We start from the raw sequence: 23,076 nt of genomic DNA on the forward strand, positions 1-23,076 counted from the left end.
GTGTAAAGTTAAAGTCAACCGTAGGTATGCCAGTGTACATATTGCACCATGTCAATATTGTACATAACTATAAATATGCGATCACGTGCATGCACGTGCATGTCTATAATCTGATTCCTATGGGAAAGGGTAAAATGCATGGCCTCGGCACGGTATTCATGCTTGAATGTACCAAAAGACATCTCCATTGGAAGCACTGGAGCAAAGGAAAGATTTGGGAGTGATTTGGGGAATGGAAGTCTGGGATAGGATGAGACAGAAACTAGGATTTAAGGGACTAGGAGAACTCGACATCCCAGTTAGAGCTAGAGCAGCTCATGAGTCACACAGACTGTTGGCCAGGCAGTAAAGCACAAGACTGAGAACATTAGTGACCCACTGCCAAGCATGCTCATCATCCACCACGGAGAAAAATACACAGCCCTTGGACACAGAATGTAAATGCATGTATGTAATGCAACATCATTAAATAACCATCCAGGCCTGTATGTGTTTGTGTGTTCGTGTGTGTGTGTGTGTGAGCACGCACACGGCAGATGAATAGCAAGTCAACACAAGTATTTAAATTCCACAGAGACATCTGTAATGAGGACTGAGTCATTTGGATCTAATTAGGGGCAACCAAGTGGAAGAGATGGAGTAAATCAAGTCAAAGTGATTTCAGTAAAGAAAACGCCATTCCAGTGTGCAAACTCAATTTGCCATAAATTTAATTAATGTAGGTTTAAATGGAAGCACTCAGCTAATTGTCTGTCATAAAACATTGCAGAGGTTTCGACTTCACTCTCGCTCAGTCTCTCTCCTGCTCACTCGCTTGACTCTCCTCTTAGCTGAGGCCCCTGTATGTAGTGTAACAACAGTGCTCTGGCACCATCATGTGTTTCATCATGCATACTACATAGAGAGAAGAGAGTCTGACCCTTGATTTGACCAAACATTTTGGACTCTGAGGCAAAGATTAAAAAGCAGGTTGATTACTGTTAAGTGTATTTTGATATTCCATGTATTGCTATGCTAAACATTAAAAGAACTTATGATGTGCAGTGTGCAAGTGTCGATCCACTGTGAAAACACCCATTGGTTTGTGAACTGATGTTTAGAAACCTGAGTTTGGCAATGGGTCCAGCGCCATCTTGTGTTTTTTAAATCAGAAGTAACCATCTTTGGAGGAGTGAGTCAGACTGAGAGCTTGAGGACACATTACATGGTCAAAAAAATGAACATCATGCTGTTTAGAAGAAGACTTGAAACTGTACAAATTGAGCTCATGAACTCCGAGAACCCTTTTCTCATAGACTTTAATAGAAACAGACTTATTTTTGCGTCACATGCACCACAAGCCATAGAAATGTATAACCTGTAAGAGGATGCAACTTCTGTTAGGGAATCACAAACTAATGAAATTTGGCACAGACTGATGGAAACTACACTGAGTTCTTTTGTCCTCTAGAGGGCCACAGCTACAAACTGAAGAGCAGAGGGTTAAAGCCACGAGGACAGTATCAGCAGCGCAGCAGGAGAAATAAAAAATGGTTTGAAGACATCAAATTGGTTTTATACTAAAGAAGCTAAATCATTTCAGTGGATGACTCATGCATTCTATTTTCTCAAGTTAAAGAATATTATTCAGAAAAAAATATACGTTACACTTACTGGGACACTGTCGGGCTTGCCATGGAAGTGCAGTTATATACGTTATATATTATAATGACGTTTTGGTGTTAACTTTAAAAAATCACAGCTCTCCGAATAATTTGTTTCTCACCCTGCAAACACATGACAGAATCTCATGCATATTCCAGGCCTGCAGGTGTTGTTTGGGTAAAAATACAGCTCCAGACATCTGATGACAAGTATCATGTTTGTACAGTGGGGATGACACAGATCTGTCTGCCACCTCGCTGTGAATCATTTTCACAGCCCCCCCCCCCAGTTTGAAGCCATGCAATGTCACCGATGTTACTGATTTCTTGGTTTGACAAAATGGAAAACTGATATTTTGAGAGTTTAATAAATGTAATATTGGCAGGTTTTGCATAAATGAACCGAAAAGGCTTTTGTAATTAAATGAAGCTCAAGCAGAGCTGTTCATGTATAAACATGGTTCAAAGTTTTTGCTTAAGGGTCGAGGCACATTTATTTCTACCGTTGCAATTAAAATAAAAGGTTGGAGTTGCGCTTAAAAAAACAGATAAGAGAAGCCGTTAATCACTCGGTTGAACGTGTTTTGGAGTTGACGTGTAGATATCAGCTTCTCTTCTGTCCTCGCTGTCTCTTCCTCGTCTGGCGTTCAGGGTGGTGGCAAGATCACATTAATTTGATTTACCTCCTTCTGTACGCTGTCAGTGTCAGCTGTCCTCTATATGTGGCTGTTTGTAAGTGAGCTGAGCTCTACGAGGAAGAGTTGCTGATGCTCCTGAAATCAAATCTGTCTCAGGATTACCCCTCACCTGTTACCAATGAACACTTTATTGGAGAGAACACAGACCTGTATTTGTTGGCATCCTTGCAGTGGGAACACACAAACATACCTCACACTCGGGGACATGCCTCTGTGTGTCCGGGGAGTCGTCGTCGTCAATCTATTTCTGCATCTCCGACCTGTGCAGGAGAAACAAGACATATCAGTGTTGTAAATTCTTTTGGGACCAAAAGTCTTGAAGCTGACCACACTTCTTTCTTCTTTTTATCCATAATGGACAACTCACACTGGCCCTGCTCAGGCTCACAACCAACACACAGCGCCAGCAGGCTGCCCCGTCGACCTTGGAGCAGCTTCAAGCAGACTAGGGCCAGTGTCCCTTCAGACAAAACCCAACAGATGCACTGAAGCCGACATCACAAAAAACAATTCAGGACGGACATTTGAAATGTTCTGCTTCACACATAAACACATGTTCAGATCTAAATATAAACACGCCTTCAGCTCGGGAGTTCAAATCTGGTGTGTCAATTTGATTTTCTCTGATTTCTCTTTGTTCTTGTATCTGTTTCTGCAAGGTTTTATTTTCCCATGAAGTTTAATTTGTAATGTAGCATTAACTTCACCAATGACTATAGCTGCCAAACACTTGTATTGTAAGCTGTGAATTAGAAATATTACAATATGCTTTGTGTTTTGTCAATATTTTTTATGTGTCCTTGAGATTTTGTCCAATTCTGAACCCTGTAACTTTTAACAGTAAAACTATTAATTAAGAACAGAAATAAGTTTAGATCCAGATCCACCTCACAGCATAGAACAAATTAATTTATAAAATCATGAACTGATTTACATTTGAGTAAATGAAATGTCATTGCTATGCCGTAAACAATTCACAACTTAATGTTTCAATATCAGCTTGTGCAGTAAATATGTCACTGTCAAAGCTCCTCTTTGAATCTCTAACTGAGACAAACTGATGTAAGACTAAAGAACATCAATGTCGTGCAGTGAAGGTGCTTTTACACAACAGTTTGCTGTGTAAAACCTAAAAAAGAGAGAGTATAAACAGATGGTAAGACCCATTTTTGTGCAGTTCTGTTTCTGAGTCTCTCTGTGCACTGCTCCCTGCTCTGTCTTTTCTGCAGCTCCATCATGCAGCCCTCTAATAGTGGATTAGTCTGGGCTTGTAAATGTTGTAAAGCTCTGAGAATGAACATCAATCTCTCAGTTTAATGAAAAATAACTTGGGACAGACCCCAACGCCATCTTTCCCTCTGTCTCTTTCAAACAAAGTAACACATGCACTTTCTTTCCTTTATACCAAAGCACCTGACAGCCACAGCAACTATAAATTATCCTGTCATGTAGCCGCGTCAGCCGACGTCACCATCAAGGATGATGTATTTTACTTTGGAAAATTAGCCAGAGGCAAAAGTGCACACTGTGTTCCGAGGGGCGACTTCACTGTTTAGGCAAAGGGAAAGAGAAAAGTTGCACAGTGTAACACACACACACACACACACACACACACACACACACACACACACACACACACTCATACAGGCACATCCTGCCCTGTTCCTCCAGACCAGTGCTGGCACTACACATCCTCAGGCCTGCCTTGGCTGGTGGTTTGATAAATTGGCCCTTTCATCTCGTCGATGTGCATTGTGTCAGTTGGTGCGTGTGTATTAGGATCTGCGAGTGCATGCTTGTGTGTGTGTCTGCCTGGGTACATTGTCTGAGCTGTGAAGTGTTTGGCTTCCTCAATGAGGGCTGCTGTCACAGCCTCTGAAAGCATGTAATAGGCGCCCATTCTCCTGGAATGAATACACATCTATACACGAGCAACAAAATGTGGCATTTCAAAAAGACTTGGGATAATCGAACAGAAAAATTATGAAAAGGGGCATAGCAATGCCATTCCTTTCAGCTAAGCTCTAAATTTGGTGCATATGATTGCTTGGGAAGTGTTTGCAGTACACAGTGAATTAATGCCATTTCTGATAGATCAAGGGTGGTCATTGTTGGCTGTGCAAAGCATTCTGGCACTGCGTGTGGGGTTTGTGTGAGTTGGACCATGATTCACGGCTATGTAATGTTGTCTTGGTTTGATTGGGATTCAAAAGCAACTGTTTATTTCATTCAAGCTCTTTAGAAACACTCTTCCTGAAATATGGGTTCATTTGCAGTGATTTGGTTTCACTGAGATAATGATTTGCAGAACCTGCCAGTTTTAACACAAGTGTGTCCTGAAGGTCTGTGTTGAGACGCAGACCTACAGTGATTTTCTGCAATCACCATCATACTGTAGCTTGACTGATAACGAGACTGTAACTTGCTTTCAGGTCCTCGGTGTAGCATCAGTATGCAGGACATCAAAGTAAGCCACAGGAAACACGAGCCACTGTGGAGATATTTACTTCGGTTGGGTACGATAGTGGGTATTCTTATTATATTGTTGGCTCTGTAAAGAGCTGGGTAACAGTGAAAATATTCCCTGAGCGCAGTGTGATGTATTCTAGTTGCTGGTTTTGACGAACTGACAGTCGAAAGCTCACATTCATTCAGCACACAGTGAAACAATACTGAAGAAACCAACTAGTTCTTATATTTGACAATATGCAACCAGCAAATGCATCATATTTTTGTTTGATATACAAAAAAAACCAATATTCAAATTAATATTAAAACTCCAGGCAAATGACCAGTTGTTTCAGCACTTTAAAAAAAGCCATAAAGCATAATTGTACTATCCCTGACCGAAAATAGCACAGGAGAATTAACACATCTAAACCTCTGTGGGAATCCCTTTGCAACCTCTCCAGGAAACGTCACTGTCCCCAGTCAAATGCATGCTGGGAAAATGGTGCCGAAACTTCGCATGACACCATTCATAAGAATCAGGGATGAGAGGCTGATGAACAACCCTTTAAAATGTAGAACAGAAATTACCTTGTTGTTATAGGTTGCATTCAATCTTTGACTTGTAAGCAAAGTCATCAGAGAATGGTTTTCTCTTCCTGGTCAGTTTCATTAGCAGGATTACGCAAAACTACTACTAATTTGGAAATTTTGCGGAGGGGTGAGGCATGACCCAAGGAAAAAATGTTGGTGTAGATCCAGATCAGGGGGCGGATTCATGAATTGTTTTTCACTTTCTTCAACATTGTGAGATTTTTCAACATCTTCCTGAATTTCTCAGAGAATAATTCATGGATCTTGATTTAAATCAAATGTGACAGATATTTATGAGTCATCCAAATGAAAATCTGGATGAAGTGAATTTAAATATGATTTCATTAAGTCCAATTCATGCTTCTGCACCACAGCCTACGTGTAGACGTGTACCCTGTGCAGAGCTCTACGCCGTACCCTGACGTGCACCTCCCCAAAAATGGAACTATGCAACGAGGTGACACAGACCGCAAGAGCTGTGATTGGTCTGCTTGGTAGCATTGCATTTCTGTCAGACTCGCCACCATTTTCAAATTGAGTTGAATGTGGACGGCGTCTTTCTTTTCTTCATCTCAGTTCTTTAAGAAAAAGTAATTGTAAATAAGTGGACCAGAAACTGCAAAATGTGCTCCACTGCGGCTACATCCATACTACTACATTTGAAACTCTAGCAGGACGGCAGTATTTCCACACTGCTCTGTTTGAGCAGCTCTACAACTCAGGAGTAATGTGACACCATATCTGTGGCAGAGTTGACATGCTTTCAGAGGAAAATGCCATTGTAGATTTTTTAAGAAACTTTAAGTATAAAACTATCAACCTTCAGGGGCTGAGGATGAATTGAATCCTGTGTGTAATACTGAGCATCACAGACATGCAAGTCCCCACATTACTAATATACAGGTATCATAATAAAACCCTGGCAGAGTGTAAACTGTCAAGGATATTGTGCACAAATACTGAGTCCGGCTTCTACTGCCTAGTGGGGACACTACCATTAATATCACAGGGATGACTTGAGAGTGAAATTGCGCGCGTGTCTGTTCATTTTTATGTAAGCTGATCTTCGTGTGGGAGCTGTGTGTGTGTGTGTGTGTGTGTGTGTGTGTGTGTGTGTGTGTGTGTGTGTGTGTGTGTGTGTGTGTGTGTGTGTGTGTGTGTGTGAGTGTGCGTGTGTGTGTGTGTAAAAACCTACTCACTCCACCAGTGCTCCCACTCACTGCAAAGCGAACAGTCAGTGCGCCGCCTGAGCGCAGAGAGTCAGTCCTTCATTCATCCATCCATCCCGCTGAAGGCTGCTGCTCATCACTTTCTTTCCCCCCCTCCTCCCTCCGTACCTTCCCCGGGATCGCTTACTTTTTCTTCTCCCTGTGTTTCGGAGTGCGTGCTGCCGGTGGATGATATCAACGGAGCTCCGCTTCTCCTTCACCTCCGCGGCGCTCCGGAGCGCAGAGGACGCGCATCACGACGGAGAGCGTTTTGGTTTTTAAGGTTTTTTTTTTGTTTTTTTTTTATGAAAGGAAATATAAAACAAATCAAACAAGACATAAAGAGAATATCTGCACCGGATTAGCGACGTGAACACGGACGAGATCCACCCGCAAGTTTTGACGGATTTGAACGGCTCAGGTGCGTCGGATGATTGTCGGTTTCGTGGAGAGGTGCCTCTGCGCAAGGTGAGTGATGGATCCAGTGATGAGTGAGCTGAATACTGTCAGGACACTTTGTTCAACAGATGAAGAATCGTCCGGTTTGACGTCTCCAGCATTTAAAGCGCAGAGCTGAAAGTTTCAGCATTTTAAATCTCACATTATTCCTATGGACTTCCTGCGGGGATACAGCGAGAGTCAGTGGAGTCTGCAACCTCTGAAAACTTTGGGGAATTAAAAAAAATCTGCTGATAACTTCGAGGAAAGGAAGTTGATCTATCTTTTCTAATTCACATCATCTACTGGCGATAATGACCTTTCCACCTTTCCATGGCGAGCATGAAGCGGTGGTTGATGCAGGGCTTAGTTCAGCAATGCAAAGGTTTCAAGTTCAAAATAGAAGCAGATTTTTACTACAAAATGTCTAGGATATATTCAGTTTACAGCAAGAAAAGTATCTTACTGGAAAAGTGACACAGTCAAAGTGTTTGATTCATTCGTCCATTCATTCCTTCTCTGGTGATCAACTATTCAAATAATTTACTAATTATTCAACATTATAAAAAGAAGCAGTTAGATGCAGGGACTTTCCAATCAATTTACTGCCCAAACATTTCTGTTTTTTTAATCCAATCTCTACCCACCTTCAATAATGGCTTTCCCTGAGAAAGGACACCGATACACACGTCAGATATACTATGGATTACCTCTGATAATCTGCCTCGTGTTTAACTGCCTCCCATCCATCTCATTCAGATCCCTCTCATTCCAAGTATTACTTATTCTCCAAAAAGGTGTGAGAATACTGAGCATGTTCAGTTTACAGATATAAAAGCAGCTTGTATTATATTGGGAAAGGTGACGCCAGAAAGTTGTTGCTTGATCCCTTTCTCGAAATCAATTCCTCAAATCATTTATGGGTCATTCCAGCTCTTGTGAGCTTCAGGGATTTAGAAAAAGACAGCTTCAGATGCAGGGCCATTCCTTTACAATCCAAACTTTTCAGTCCTGCAAATCCAACCTCTCCTTCAATAATGGCTTTCTGTGAAATAGGAAAACGATACGCACGTCAAATATACTATGGATTAGCTGTGATACTTGCTGCATCTCGTTTCACTGGCTCACATCCATCTCATGCAGAGACCTCTCCTTGCAAGTATTTGTCACTTTGGGAAGAATGTCCAGTCGGTGTCATACTGGGCGCCTGTGGCAGGATGATACCAGCTTATGGTCTTTTCACAGCCCTCGCCTGCCTGTCACACACACACAGGTTAGTGCAGTCACCCGTGTTAGGTGCATCTAACCCTATAACCTAAACTCAAACCTTACTCCTGTCCAGAACCTTAGGAAGGTTGTTTTTCCTCATTAGGATCATACCCCAAGAAAACTACTAGTGGTGTTTATAGGAAAAGCACACACAGTACATGCTATCCACAAGAACCCCTCAATCACACACACTGCAATGAAGCTTCATTAAGTAATTATTCATGGTGTCACATGTTCCCATTATTTCAATCCTCAGAAAAGGACATTTTTATTAACTTCAGCCTTCAGTCGATACTTTGCCTATTACTACCAGCACTGGGTCTATTTTTCCACACGCAGCCTGAACCATGTACGGTGAGCCGAGGCTTCATGCTCTGTTTACATACAGCTATTGATCAGAAGTTGAGAGATTTGCAGTGCTGGACTCTGATCGATTGTGACTCCTACTGTACTTCAGGTCACTGCAGCAGACAGGGCGGCAGGGTGTCTCAGCACGAGGACACACTGGAACAGAAAAGAAATGCACCTTATCCAGCATGTTACACTGGCATCTAGCAATTACATTATCAAGAAATGCTGCAAAACAAAACTAGCAACAAACTGCACGTGCAGTTGTTGATTCTTCTTTTGGAATTATAACCTATGATTGGTTTCATACTGACCCATGCCAATTCACTATTAAACAGATCGCTCCATGTCCCTGGCAGCTATATTGGTTGTTAATGAGAATGCTTCAGCAGCACCACTCTGTCAGACTTCATATCGAACCCGCCCCTCTTGAGAAGAGATTGTGATTGGACCGACCTGTTTCAAGAAGGATATTAATCTGTCTGAATGGGAGGGGGGCCAGACCCATCTGTCACAGCGAATAAATAAAGATATGCCGATTGGTCTGAGTCCTGGGCTATAGTTCTAAACCAGAGCCTGAACAATGTGTTGATTATCCCACAGACAACAGCAACGATTTTGATAACTGATTAATCAGAATTAATCAAGTGTCAAACATCGTTTTTCCAGCTTTTAAATTGTGGGGATTTTTGTCCCGTGTCATCGTGCATTGGATATCTGTGGGTTTTATTGTGTAGTCATTCACAGCGAGATATCTGAAGACAGACTGAGCTATTTCTCACAATAATAATAATGAGGAGATAGATCAATAATGAAAATCATTGACTTCAGCTCTAATTGAAAGCCAAAACTTACAATAAAAGGAAGGAAATCACTTTTGGAAGGCCGAAACCAACAAACTTGTTCTTTGAAAAAGGACTTAAACAAGTAATCAATTGTTGGCGAATAAAAAAAATTTATTTCTAAAACCAACTAGTTACTATTGAACACAACATTTTTTGTCCGTGTTTCATTGTTATGTTCCCTTTAATATCGGTAGAATATAGAAGAATAGTAGAACAAGTCAAAGGTGTAACACATATAAATGTTTTAGCTTGTTTTTTTATCCTAATTGCCATGTGCTTCACTATATGTGACTTCAGAGTGAATGAGTGAAGCTTTGGAAAAAAAAAAAAAAAACACACAGCAAGTCAATTATCATGTTCATAATGTGCAGCATATGCAGCGTAGCTCTCGCCAGCTTAAAAGCGTCTAGAGGAAGAGAAGCTTATTTAATTCATTCTGTCTCTCATGAGGTGCTGAACTGCATCTGAGGGAGAATCTGATTAACCGACTGGCATAATTTACACTGTCCCGAAGGAATAAACAGAGAGGCAATATTGTTCTTGAAAAGTGCTCGCTCCCCTTCTATACATGCAAATAAAGAATATGCATAAAGCACGAGAGCAATAATTGTGGCAGTGATGCTCTTAAAAGGGGCTGCTGCGCCCTCGCTTTCTTTAATGCAACAGGGATTGATTTGGCAAGTGCGTTTTCGTCAAGTGTGCGTCTTTGTGTTCACAGATGTGCGATCGCTCTGGTTTCTTTAGGATTGACAGTGCATCATGTGTAGGTGTGTGTCTTTGTGTGTGCATGTGTATTTTTTTTTTTCTAAGAGTGCTCCATAGCAACAGGCAGCATATCTTCTTCAAATATCTTTTTCTCACATGCTGTACACTGTGACCTTTCTGCTGACTACATGCATGTGAGTCCATCAGCAACACAGTGTGTGTGTGTGTGTGTGTGTGTGTGTGTGTGTGTGTGTGTGTGTGTGTGCGCGTGTGTGTGCGCGTGTGTGTGCGCGTGTCCAAGTATCAGCCATTTGACCTTTCTTAGTGTGCATTCGCTAATAGCTGCATAATAACTAATATGGAGCCGCCCGCTGTGCCTGTCTACGCGATCAAGATATTGACTGTGTCTCATGGCAGCATCAGCACAGTGCCAACCTTCCTCCAAAGAGCTCTGTGCGCTTCCTTTCCTCTCGAACAAGGCAGATATGACAATTGTGCAGCGCTAATAATGATTCGGCATGCTGCGAACAAGTGGCAGTTTAGCTTCTTTCAGCCCATTTCATGTATCTCTCAAAGGGAACAAGAGAGACATCTTTAATATATATCTTGACACGGTTGTCGCGTTATGTTAATATCAGTGTTAGCCTAATAACTGGTTGCATATTTCATATCCGGGCACAGCAGACAGAGCTCTTTAGAAATCAATTTCCTTTTGCTCCATCACCGCGTTTGGAAACGGGCGCGCTGCCAGTTGGGGAGGGAGCGAGGGAAGGAGAGCGGGAGTATATGGGTGGGTGCTGTGGGTGCATTAGTGAATGAGGAAAGAAAAATATGCTTATCAGATGTAGAATTCATTGTTATCAGATGGAGAATTCGGGTCACTGGCTTCATATGCTTCACTGTTGGGACAGGGAGAGACAATTTGAATAAATAAGTTATTTGCTTCCACAAAACTTCATAAACATGTTTAGAAATCGAAGAGGAATAGATGCAAGATTTAGAAGCACACCCACTTCAGCATATATAGCTTAGTTATAAAGGCTATAGGTGCTGCAAGGTCATGCTCCATTTAGTCCATGTCTGTCTCTCTCTCTCTCTCTCTCTCTCTCTATGCATGTGACTGTCTGTGTGATGCACTATAAAAGTGTGCAGTCTCAGCTCATACATATCAATAGCATTTTCCTTTGTGTGCATGTGGTTGGTCATAATTTACCCTGCACACTAGGGTGTTGATATGTTTGCATGCTATCTTTATATAGATGGGGTAGTGTGTGTGTGTGTGTGTGTATGTGTGATTGTGTGTGTGTGTGTGTGTGTGTGTGTGTGTGTGTGAGAGAGAGTGTGATTGTGTGTGAGTGTGAGTGTGATTGTGTGTGTGTAGACTATATCACTCATAAAAAATTATGCCATCATAGATGTGCTGAATGTGTAGAGGCTGTTGCCCTCTCTTGCATTTTTGGAGATATTTCTCAGGGAGAAGATAAACAAATGCTGCCTCTCAATTCCCACATTAAAATCACACTCATATTTAGAAAGCACGTTATATTCTGTGAATGAAATGGAAAAGTTGAAGGAGAGTTCATGTGACTGAAACAGGCAGTCATTTGTTGGGTGGTGTTGGATGAACACTATAATTTTCATCTTCAGTCACACACTTTTTATTCTCAAGTCGTTTCATTTTTAGATGATTTACTTTAAGCCTACTCTAAAATAGTGCCCAGTTTTACTTGCTCTCCAATTTCATTACTTTCAATGTCAAATTTGTTCCCTTTGCTTGATCATTTGACTGTTAATTGCTGCGATCAAGGTGATTGATTTTTGGTCCTGTTCTTGTAGTTGCAGTTTCCTGTGTTCTCTAACACACAATCAAGAGTCAAGCAAGCTCCATAACAGTTGAACCCAAAAGCCAAAATCAATCCTTTCAATGTAATAATGCTCACGCTGTCTTTAGAGACCTGAGCTCCCACTAAACTGAATAAGCAAGTAAGAGTACAATCAATCATTATAATGGCAACCCCATGAAAAGCCGACCCAGCCTAAAAATAACTCATGTTTAATGCAATGCAGTGTTTCCCCTGGATTTGTTATTAGCAGCGGGGGTGGTCTAGCCAATGAATCCAGATCCTTCCAGACACTTTAACCCTGATGACCTGGCTGTGCGCATCAAGTCTCGTCTTTTGTTGGGGGTGGCAGTTGGACCGCATGCAAAATGCATCTCTTGTAAACTCTCCAGCGAGGGAAACAAGTAAACTTCATGCGCTGCATGTGTCCTAATAACTTCTGACTAGTGTTGGTGTTTATTATTAACGTGTAAAGTCAGCGCAGGTCAGCGGGAAAGTGAGGGAGGACATACATGTGGCAGGGTAACACAGCGCGGTACAAGGATACCGGGTTTATAATGTGTGTCTGCCGTGACCCCGAAGTAGCAGCACCAATAATTATGCAGCGGAAACTCTGTAATGTAATTGCCCTTTGCCACCACTAGAGTTACTCTACATTAACACCTGTTTGACGTCATAATACCTTGGCATGCTGCCTCTGCTATAGTTGCACTGCAAGTTATACAGTTGGTCGTGTATAAGGTCGTATTTGAAACTTGTGCACATTATACAGAACATATTGCCAAGGAACACAGCTGTGACTGACAGTTAATCCCACAAGGTTTTCAAATGAATTCCAACACGTTTGTATTGGTTCTGTCTTTTGTGAAAGGAAATTATTTTCCAAATTAGCACAAGGAAATTACTGATTACTCCAATCACATGGAGACAAAGAGAAAGTGTTTCAGATGATTGAGGGATTCGATGAATGAAAACTGATTAGAAATCATTTGGCTTTATTCAGTTCAGTTGTTCCAGTCCTTGCAAATTTCACACCTGATTTCATCTCTACTTCATATTCTTGTTTCCAATATCTTTTGAATTTATTATTCCTTTGGCTCGTTCCGGCTCAGTCTCTTAGGTAGCTCATGTCTTGTGAGTTAAAGAGCATGCTGCCTCATGGGAAATCTGTTTGCTCCTGTTGGTTTCACTCTAATCTGCCCACTTGTGCAATACACATTGTACTTGATATGGACAATAATATAATTTTTGTGTGAAGTTTTGTTTGGATTAGGGGAAATACTTAAGTGAAACTTTTGAATTATTATATTATTCCCAGGTACTCTGAGCCCAGTTCCATTCACAGCATGACAAAAGAGGGTTGTATAGCTGAGTGTGTGTGTGTGTGTGTGTGTGTGTGTGTGTGTGTGTGTGTGTGTGTGTGTGTGGTGCTGAAACAACCACGTGCTACCAAGAGCCACAAACCACAATCGTGCTTATGTGCTTTAGATCAACCAACGTCTGACTTATTATTGAACACAACACTTTCTTGCTTTTATTGGATTCTCAGAATGTGTTTGACATCACTGCAGTCTCAGGTCAGGTACACTTGGTACTGAATGTAAGGTGTTAAGTGCAAAAACCAAGACAGCATTTTGTTAATAATTGGCCTGAAGCTTTCAAAGTGCTGTATATGGTAAATGTGAAGATGAAAACCACCAGAAAAGTTAAACTAAACACAAAAAGAACGGAAGTTGTTCCAGATGTTAAAAACTGTGCGATTAGCTGCTAATGAAACAGACAGACCCCCGATAGTGTTGTTGCCATCCAGCAAAGCCTCACCCATATGTTACAGTAACATAACAACCCCCATTAAAACTTCAGGCCACCTTTTGTCTCCCCCATTAACTCAGTTTGCCTCGGAGTGTGTTGCTGAACATACGCACATAGACAGGCCCAGCAAGGCGGAGGAGATATGCTCGGTTAAACCTAACTTTGCCTGAGATAATGGTCTTCATTCACCCTCTAATGAATCCATAATGTGGCCTAAAGCAACAGTCCTGCTATTAATACCATTAAAAACTAATGGCCCAGAGAGAGATTTTCAGGGGTACCGTACTGGCTTCATGAATTTAAAGGTCTTATAAAGGCAGAGAGGTTATAAAATCTAAATATGTGAGATGATTAGAGGTGACTAATAGATCCTTGACCCCCTATCCAATATGATTTTTTCCCTGATGGACACTTAACAGTGCTCTATGTATGATTAGCATTAATAGCTGCTGATTTAAATCTGTGAAGGAAACAGAGTTATGAGCCAACAGCAATGTTAACTCACACTACTAGTACAGCTAAAAGGGCTACGAGTCCTTCACACATTCTATCCCAACATTTGCTTCTTCTGTAATTTTATTTGTGCAATAGAAACATTCAGTCAGTGCAAAATAGGTAGAGAGGACATCACAGCCCTTGTGGTAGTAGGAAAATAATGTTTTTTTGTTGTTTCATTTATTCAGAAAATGACTTTGTACAACATCTCAAATATAAACAATATCGGCAAGTATCTATCAGAGGAATGGTTGTTTCAAACTTCAAGCTCCTTTGCAATTCATTCCAGTAGAAAGGTGCATAATGCAGAAGCTTATCTGCTCTTCTTTCCCACAAGTAGATAAGTCTTGCCTACAATATTCCTTATGAATAATCGCGGCCCTCAAGGCCATATTTCCACCAGTGGAAAAGAAAGGGGAAGATGAAATGGGGAGGGGGGAGGGAGGGAGAAGTCTGACTGTGTTTACTGTCAAAGTCAAGATGCTCCATACTTTCTTCCAAAATAGAATTTAGGGCACAAAAAGCAAAAGGAGTGAGCAAAAAACAAAAACGCAGACACATACAGAGAGAGACTCAAACAGAGAAGGTGTGGTTGACCTGACCTTGGCGTTAAGTCTGTATTTTATTGTTCCTTGAATCAACAGGAAGAGACAACTTGTCAAACCTCCACCAGACACGATGGGGGCTTTAACGTCCACCTTGTTCGGTCTAGACCTTCAGACTTTTCTGTTTAGTCCAAACCACAATAACAGATGTGAATGAGCCTTCAACGACGTTCTGAACCAACAGTCAAAAATTTGGTTCAACCAAAAGAGGTGGTGGAAGCCTTGCTTGTTGCCTTCATCTCTTACGATATCACCTCTGACGATACAATGTTTGAACAACAAGGACCGTTCATTTGGCCCATTTGAGTTAGTGGCATGTACTGCGTCTAAAGTTGCTGATGCTGGTGGTAATACCATAATGATATTACAGTGGAGAACACATGAACAAAATGTATTAACTCTCTCCATTCAAACAAAAAGACTATACCCACTCCCTGGTGTGAAAACGCCATAAGACAGTCCATATTTTTTACGGATTTTGTGTCCCACTTGTTTTGGACCTCTATATTCTAACTCTGGGCTCAATGTTCTATAGTGAGAGTACGAGTGACTCTGTTTGTTGCCTTGGTGTATTTGACTTTGGGTATGTTTGCAGTATTTAGCAGGAGCAGTACAAAGTCAGCTCCTGCAGTGCAAACAGAGAGGAGGTGGACTTGGATTCAAACTGCGGGGCTCCAGCTTCTTTGAAGACTTTATTCCCTCAGTCTAGTACCTTTGATTACTGTACAGAGGGGCGGGGGCCGTGTGAAGGGAAGACCGTGTTCAGAAAGATTACATTACCAAGAGTGAAACAAGAAGAAAATTGTAAATGTGGAACATCAAAGTTCCGCAGCAGAGGGACTTTGTGGTATATGGTTCCATATCTTTAACTCTTTCTCTTGTTATCCCCACTGGTGACTCATTAGACAGGTCACTGGCTCACAAGCTAATGTCAATATTTCATCACCTGTGTGCATAATCTGACAGTTAAATCAGAGCAGCACCTCATTTTAAATGAGATGGGACCTGCCTGTGAAAGTCTGAATACAGAAAGAGGAATAGGGGAACAGATCATAGACTGCAAGTAAAGTGAAGTGAGTAAAGTTGGTCGACATGACAGCTCCTCAAAAGTAAAGCCAAATCATCTGGGTCGCCCCCTGGTGGTAGCAGTGTAAGTCATAAACCCTGCCTCCTCCATGTTAGTGGATGACACATGGACCAAAAGGTGGTTTCTGTTCAATTTAAGTAGTTCTGTTTGTTCATGTCACAACTTTTCCAGTGTGTTTGGTTTCAAATTAGTTATTAGATGTTTTAAAAACAGAGTATAACGCCACATAGTTTAACTTAATTTATTGTACAGCGATAAGAGGTGGACTTTATATGGAATCTATGTAACAGAGAGTTACAGTTCACAACAAACACTTCCTGATGGAGCAGTAGTAAGCCTGAGGAGGGAGGAAGGGATTTCAAAAGAAGCCCTGCTGCCTCAACCACCTACTGCTCCCTCTCTCTTTGTACTTCTGTCTCAGTGTCTCTCACTCTCTCTGCGCATATATTTCTGTCTAGTTCATCTTCAGTAAACATTTCACCAATAAAGGTTTTGTTTCAGGCCAATAGAGAACTGAATATATTTACAGCAGCGGTCGTCTGGAGCTCTCCGCTGGGATAAAACATTACACTATATCTCTGAAAGCACAATAGGACTCTCATTGACTACATTGCAATCTAGTTGCATGTAATATTACAAACTAATACATATTCTAATTTAAGCCGACAGGGAATAGACTACAGGGTTGTATTTATTATAAAAGAACAAAAAGGAATGTCCAATACAATTCCAGCTTTTTAATGAATGGTGGGCTGGAGGCTGAGATTTCTGGGAGGCCTCAGAGTTCAAACCCTATGTTAAATACTTGATGTGGTCTTAAAAGAGAATCCCCGCAAGGTCTCGCTGTCCTCTGATGCCTCTGGCTTTCATGCTCTCGCTAAGACTTGTGGAGTTTTTGCAATCCTCTGTCTAATTAAGTTAAGAGGTTTTTTTTTTTAACTTTAGATACTAGCTACTGTTAGTGAAAAATACTCATCTCTCGCCTCACTTTAACTGTTGACATTTGTTGACTTTTGTACAGTATATAGATTTCTGTTGATTCCACCCTGAATATTCACAATCAAATAAAAAGTTAAGTACAATTCAAGTATTTAACAAAATAGTTTTATTTTATACTCATCTGTTTCAGGACTGTGTGGGTACAGTTTTGATTTAACAGCTTGGGAACATAAGCAGACAACCCACCAACTGGCATCACATTGAAAATCCGACAATGTCAAATCTTGATTGGTGCACTGAATTAGGTAAAATTAGCTTTTTCCAGATGAGCTCTGTTCACATCAAACTTGTGAGAAATTATATATTATAGTATATTATAGAATGCTTGATCAGCACCAGCTGTTTCTTCCTGCCGCACCTTCACTTCCTAAACCTCCTCCTCCTCTGCAACACTGTTGGTGTGCGAGAGCGATATTGATACAAGTATATGTGCACCCCCCATAAATTGTATTTTGTGGTAAATGCTGCAGAGAAAGTGAAACAAAAATCATGGATCTGCCCATTTATTTGGATCCACACCAAAATTGAATGGGTAATTCTTTCCTGACCCATACGGCATCTCTGTACCAAGTTCCGTGCTAATCTGTCCAGTAGTGTCTGCATAATGCTAACAACCTCCTTGGTGGAGGAATTGATACATTTTTGAGGGAATGGTCAATTTGAGAACATTAAACGATGGCGATGTCACATTATAATCAGCATTAACATCACAAACGATTGTTGAACTTTGTTTAGAAAAGTGAAAAAAATATATGTTTGATTCCTTTTCCATTGCCCATCTATGAGTTGCACTTAATGGTTACAGTCTGTCATGGCTAACTTCCACTCTCTGTTAATCAACACTGTATGGAGTTGTGTGACAACTCCCTGAAAGAGCCTTTCCCACCAAATCTAGCTGTAATTTGTTCACATCAATGTTCTGTTCCTTGACATTAAGTACATTTGACGGAACTGCTCTAAATATAACAGTAAAATTTGTGCTGACGTAGAACCCATCACTCATATTACAAATCCAATTGAGAAAATAGGTTTTTAGAGCCTTAATGTTTCTGTCTGCTGCTTTGACATCAGCCTCCGCTGGCACATAATCTGTCGCAAGATATATACAAACTCTATTTACCTGTTAAACACTTCATCACAGACTACACAGTTATCTGTGACCTCTGTGTGCATCTGAGTGAAAAATAAGATGCAAATTATAGCGTAACTCAAAAATGCTGACCTATAAAGAAGAAATCCAAAGATGAACTGAAGTTGAACCGTTCTGATACTAAATAAAACACATGCCTATTTGTGGTGCATGCTGGGTTTGAAATTGATGCTGAAGCAGCAATAAACTACATTCTCATGCAAGAACATAGCAGTAAACATATACATTAACAGAACACTGGAGAACTGCTCTGGTCTGATATGCTGGGAATGAAACCACATTACCTTTAAGATCTCCAAACCCATGTAACATGAAGATATCCCGCTCAGTGCATCAATTGTAACCCCCCCACTTCCCCACCCCACCCTCTCCTTCCTTTCTTTTTTTCCCCCAATATCTGCTTCCCCATCTTCTCGCTTCGTTGGGGCTGCCACTCCATTAATCTTACCAACAGCCTGCCTCTATTAATTAGTCTACATCTCCCATCTTGCATGTAATTATCAGAGTTAATGGAGATATTAGGAAGATATGGATATTTCTGCAGTCACACAATCACTTTTAATTAGCCGGAAGATTAATGATTGAGTCACCGCTACCTAGCTGGCGTTCAGACCGAGAGCGCAGGATATTTTTAATGTGTCACTTTCCAAAATATATCCATATCCATCATTTCTCACAGGACACTTCATGTAGCGAAGGTAAAAATGTATCTGTGCCTCTCGACAAAACAAGTTTCCAGCTTGTCATCGGTGACATTTTCAGGGTGAAAATTGTACTTCGAAGACACATAACTTACTGACTGTGCATAAATGAGACAATAAAACCTGGTGCTCTAAAGCAAATGCAACTGCAATGCCATTTAATCGTAATGTATTGGGGTCGTTACTGTGGGTTCAATTAGATAATGAAGTAAGTGTCTGTACAGCATGTCTGTAGTTAATTGGAAGGTCCCGGGTGCACAAAACAGACAAGATGAACAGACAGGTGTAATTACCAGTGTTATGTTATGGTGTGTGTGTGTGTGTACCTTGAAGTGTTGAGCAAGTGTAGTGGCTAAAGATAATTATACACTAGAATACATATTCCTGTCACAGCTTTTCCCTGCTGACACACGGAGTGGATTCCGTCAGATCTCATGACTAACATTGATTCTCGGGACGCCGTGCCAGACAAAAAGACCTATTCTTTCAAAGCCACTGGGGCTGAACCGTGCCATATTCAAGTATCTTGGGCCATGAAATACTTTGCCTTTGCAAGAACTCTGTCCTGTAGCTTCCTTGGGGCAACAAGCTCATCCAGTTTAATGGTTGATGTTCCTGGACCGCTCCCTATAGACCCGTTACTCACCCTAACCCTGTCAGATCACTGCCTACAGGGCTCTCATAATGAAGAGAATATAAAATTGAACACAAGACCCCAGAGCACATCATTAAACAATTTTCTATTATGTTACTCAGTATAAAAGCCAAAGAAAACCCTGCTGCCAGGTTGTTAAAAAACCCAGAGCCACTGCTTCTGGTGGTATGCTCAGGTCTCTGCGGTTTAACTGGTTGGGCAATCCCAGCACTCTTTTCACATCATGTTTCTCACAAGGGAATCTCACAGGAGGCGTTTTAGCTGTTTACTTCAAAGACAATCCAATGAAATCCTCAACAAATTTCCTCTTGGCTTTACAGTTCAATTTACAGCATTATTATTTCCTACTAGAGTTCAAAAAGTTCTTGAAGGTTTAGGGCTCAAATGATTGGTCTCAGGTAAAGTATTTCTTAGCTTGTAAAGCTTAACGTCTAAATTTAAATCTCAGTAAAGCCCAATGCACAAAACTTTTGAAAAAGTTACCAGTGGAGCCTGAGAGAGTTTCACTGAAGTAGAAACTAGGAGAGTTATATTAGATTCCTCTTTGTTTTTGTGCCAACACCACAATTTCAGTACCATTTCACCTTCTAATGAGAGAGACTACAACTCATCCTAAAACTTTAACAGTTTTCAGCTTCCAGATCAAAGCAGCAATTGATACTTGTCTAAGAGGATGACCAGAAAAGTAAAACCCAAGCTTCATGAACTTTCTTCAATTCTTATAGAGAGTTTGCAACTTATAAACATTCCACTGCACTTTTCACGGGGTGAAATCTTACTTTTTTTCTTACTAGTTATATAGCAGATCCTGATTTTACATACCTGCACTGATACATTTTTATAAATTAAACTTGACTACAACAGGCAATAATGGAACCCTGAAAAGAACCATTCTCTTCAATGTGTACATACAGCTTCTGTGTATAACCATGATAAATACACTAAATGCATTTGGGTTTAATATCAAAAGGTGAATTTCAGACAAGGGTTTATAATTAAACCCTGCCCTCCTGTATTTAAACCTGAATGCATTTAACAACTTGAAACCTTTTTGGACCAATTAGTTTTAGGTTAGCAAATGATGAGAGTCTTAAGGTAAAGTTTGACATTTGGTTGCATGTTGATTTCTCGCAATAACTGGATCAAGCCTAGACTGAATCACTAAACTGTGGTTTTGTTCATTTGTGATGATTCCAGGCTATTTCAGTTGTTTTAGGGGCTTCCTCATTTCAGTTTCGACTTCAGGATGTAAAGCACTGCTCCACTGGGTCAAGGTCCAGTTATTACCTTGGTCAGTCTGAATTCTTTCACTCCCCCCCCCCATTGAAGTCTTTTGTTGTATTGATTGACTGTTTTGGCTCATTGTCCTGCTCCATGATGAAGTTTCTCCTGATTAGTATGGATGCATCTCTCTGTACATTGGCTGACAGTGTTTCTGTGGACTTGTGGATTGATTCTGCTGCTCCCATCATGAGCAACATCATCAATAAAGATTAGCGAGTTTGTTCCAGAAGCAGCCATGCACACCAAAGCCACAGCACCACCTCCACCAGGCTCCACAGATAAGCTTGTATGCTTTGGATCATGAGCGGATCACTTCTCCTCTCCATCACTTCAGTAAAGGACAATCCTGATGTCACCAGCTCATAAAACTTCTCTTTACTTTGCACATTTCCAACTGACCTTCGGATTCTTACTTCTAATGAGGGGTTTGCATCTTCCTCAAACAGTTGATTGTGTTACCTTCACCCAGTGGTAATGTCACTGGCTCGTGTTTTGGGGGTTTTCTTCACTGCTCTTCGTGATGTTTATGTCCTCAGCTGCTGTTGTCCTCGGTCGACCTGTTTGATTCTTAGTACAGAAAATTGTTTCTCATCAGGACATTTAGAATTGGTGTGTTTGCTATGCCCAATGTTTGTGCAATGGCTCTGATCGATTTCCCATCTTATCTCAGCTTTAAAATGGCTTGTTCTTCATCAATAGACAGCTCTTTTCTTGTTTTCACATTGTCCTCTCTTTTTAAACAACAAATGCAGTCTTCTCGGGTGAAAGCTGAGTAGACTTTCAGAGCTATTTAATGTGAAGGCAATCAATCTAAAAGGCAATATCTGGGCAACAAGACACGCCTGTCAGTTACAAGTTGAGGGGGTTCAAACAGAAGATGCTATGTTTAGTTGTAAATGCCTGGAACTAAAAACAGATTTTTTTTTATCATTAACTCAGCTTTGCAGCAAAAACTAAGGAATTACCATTTCAATACTTTAAGATGAGCATTTAAAGGTTTATGGCAAAGAAACTCAAGCGAGAGCCTCAGGCGATTGTTTCCAAGACAGCAGCCAGAATGATCAATGAGAGGATGTGCTGAAGAAGGTTCAACATATTTTGAGCTGAAATATCGTGATGAGTCGGTCATTCAGAGAGAAAATTATTTCTAAATTGAAATGAGAGACATGCACACTCATGCACCTCCAGCTCACAATGAAAGCTTCTCTGAAATGTTTTGCCGTTTTGAATTTTAATCATATTCATATTTGTGTGTTTGTGCGTGTCTGTGTAGTCTCAGATGAAGATGAAGTCAGCGGGCGTCGTGGATGGAGGCTTGTTCACAGAGAGCTATTGTAACATCTGCAATGCCCAGCTAATCTCCGAGTCCCAGCGCACCGCTCACTATGAGGTGAGTCTGTCTTTGCTCGGGTTTGGAGAATTTATGTCAGCTTCCTCTTTTTACCATCACTACACACACACACAGGTTGAATAGAGGATCTCACACAGGAACGATCGCACACAAAAAAACAAACAAATGCTGCTTTGATTACTGCATTGACTATTCACTTTGCATCAGCCTCATTTGTACCAATTTGTGCTTGTGCTCAAGCATTACACTTTGACTTAATGCAGCATGCTATTGTCAGTCACTTGCACACCAACAAACACACATGTGCACTTTGTTTTAATGTAGTCTACTTCTCAGCAGGCTCCCCGAGAGTATTTTAATGAGCATCCATTAAATAGTCAGTGCCCGTGCATTATTTACCTGGATTTGTGCATTGTGTATGTGCGTGTACATTTGCATGTGCACTTGTGCACATTCCGCATTGAGGTCGTCCTTGATTACAAGACACAATTGGGATTAATGAGCAGACTAATGAGGACAAGGGCCTCATCTAGAGAGAATTAAGCAAGGACAACGGTAGCATGTGCGTCCGCAAGACTGTGTACAAACCACAGTAATCCAGCTGTGTCTCAGAACCTACATCTATGACAACAATACATGGCCTTGGGTTGTGCAGACAAATGTACATGCTGAGTCACTGCTTGTCCTCAATGTCAACCTTAACAAAAGATGTCTGCAGTGGACAGCAGATAAAAGAAACTGCAAGAAAGGCTGATTGAATAATGCTAAAGAGCAAGGAAGGTCAATTTTTACTTACATCACATATGTGATTCACAGGGTAATTAAAAAGACACAGAGACAAGTTTTAGAAAGAATAATAATTATTGGAGATGAATTACTGAGGAGCTCAGGGTTAAAAAA

General features: G+C 40.9%; 1 protein-coding gene and 1 long non-coding RNA gene across 2 annotated transcripts in view; one reads left to right on the forward strand and one right to left on the reverse strand.

Moving 5' to 3' along the window:
- Nucleotides 1-1,187: 1,187 nt before the first annotated feature.
- Nucleotides 1,188-23,076, reverse strand: part of LOC109634756 (uncharacterized) — an 87,673-nt gene continuing 65,784 nt past the window's right edge. The window contains exon 4 of the long non-coding RNA XR_011246095.1: nt 1,188-2,601. This is a non-coding gene — a long non-coding RNA (uncharacterized lncRNA). The remainder of the gene's footprint in view (nt 2,602-23,076) is intronic.
- Nucleotides 6,528-23,076, forward strand: part of LOC109634734 (zinc finger matrin-type protein 4) — a 50,656-nt gene continuing 34,107 nt past the window's right edge. Inside the window, exons 1-2 of the mRNA XM_020095429.2 lie at nt 6,528-7,059; nt 22,099-22,215. Coding sequence (XP_019950988.1) covers nt 22,105-22,215 — 111 coding nt within the window. The 5' untranslated portion in view covers nt 6,528-7,059; nt 22,099-22,104. The remainder of the gene's footprint in view (nt 7,060-22,098; nt 22,216-23,076) is intronic.

Source organism: Paralichthys olivaceus, chromosome 14 (genome assembly GCF_024713975.1).
Source record: "Paralichthys olivaceus isolate ysfri-2021 chromosome 14, ASM2471397v2, whole genome shotgun sequence".
Lineage (NCBI taxonomy): Eukaryota > Metazoa > Chordata > Actinopteri > Pleuronectiformes > Paralichthyidae > Paralichthys > Paralichthys olivaceus.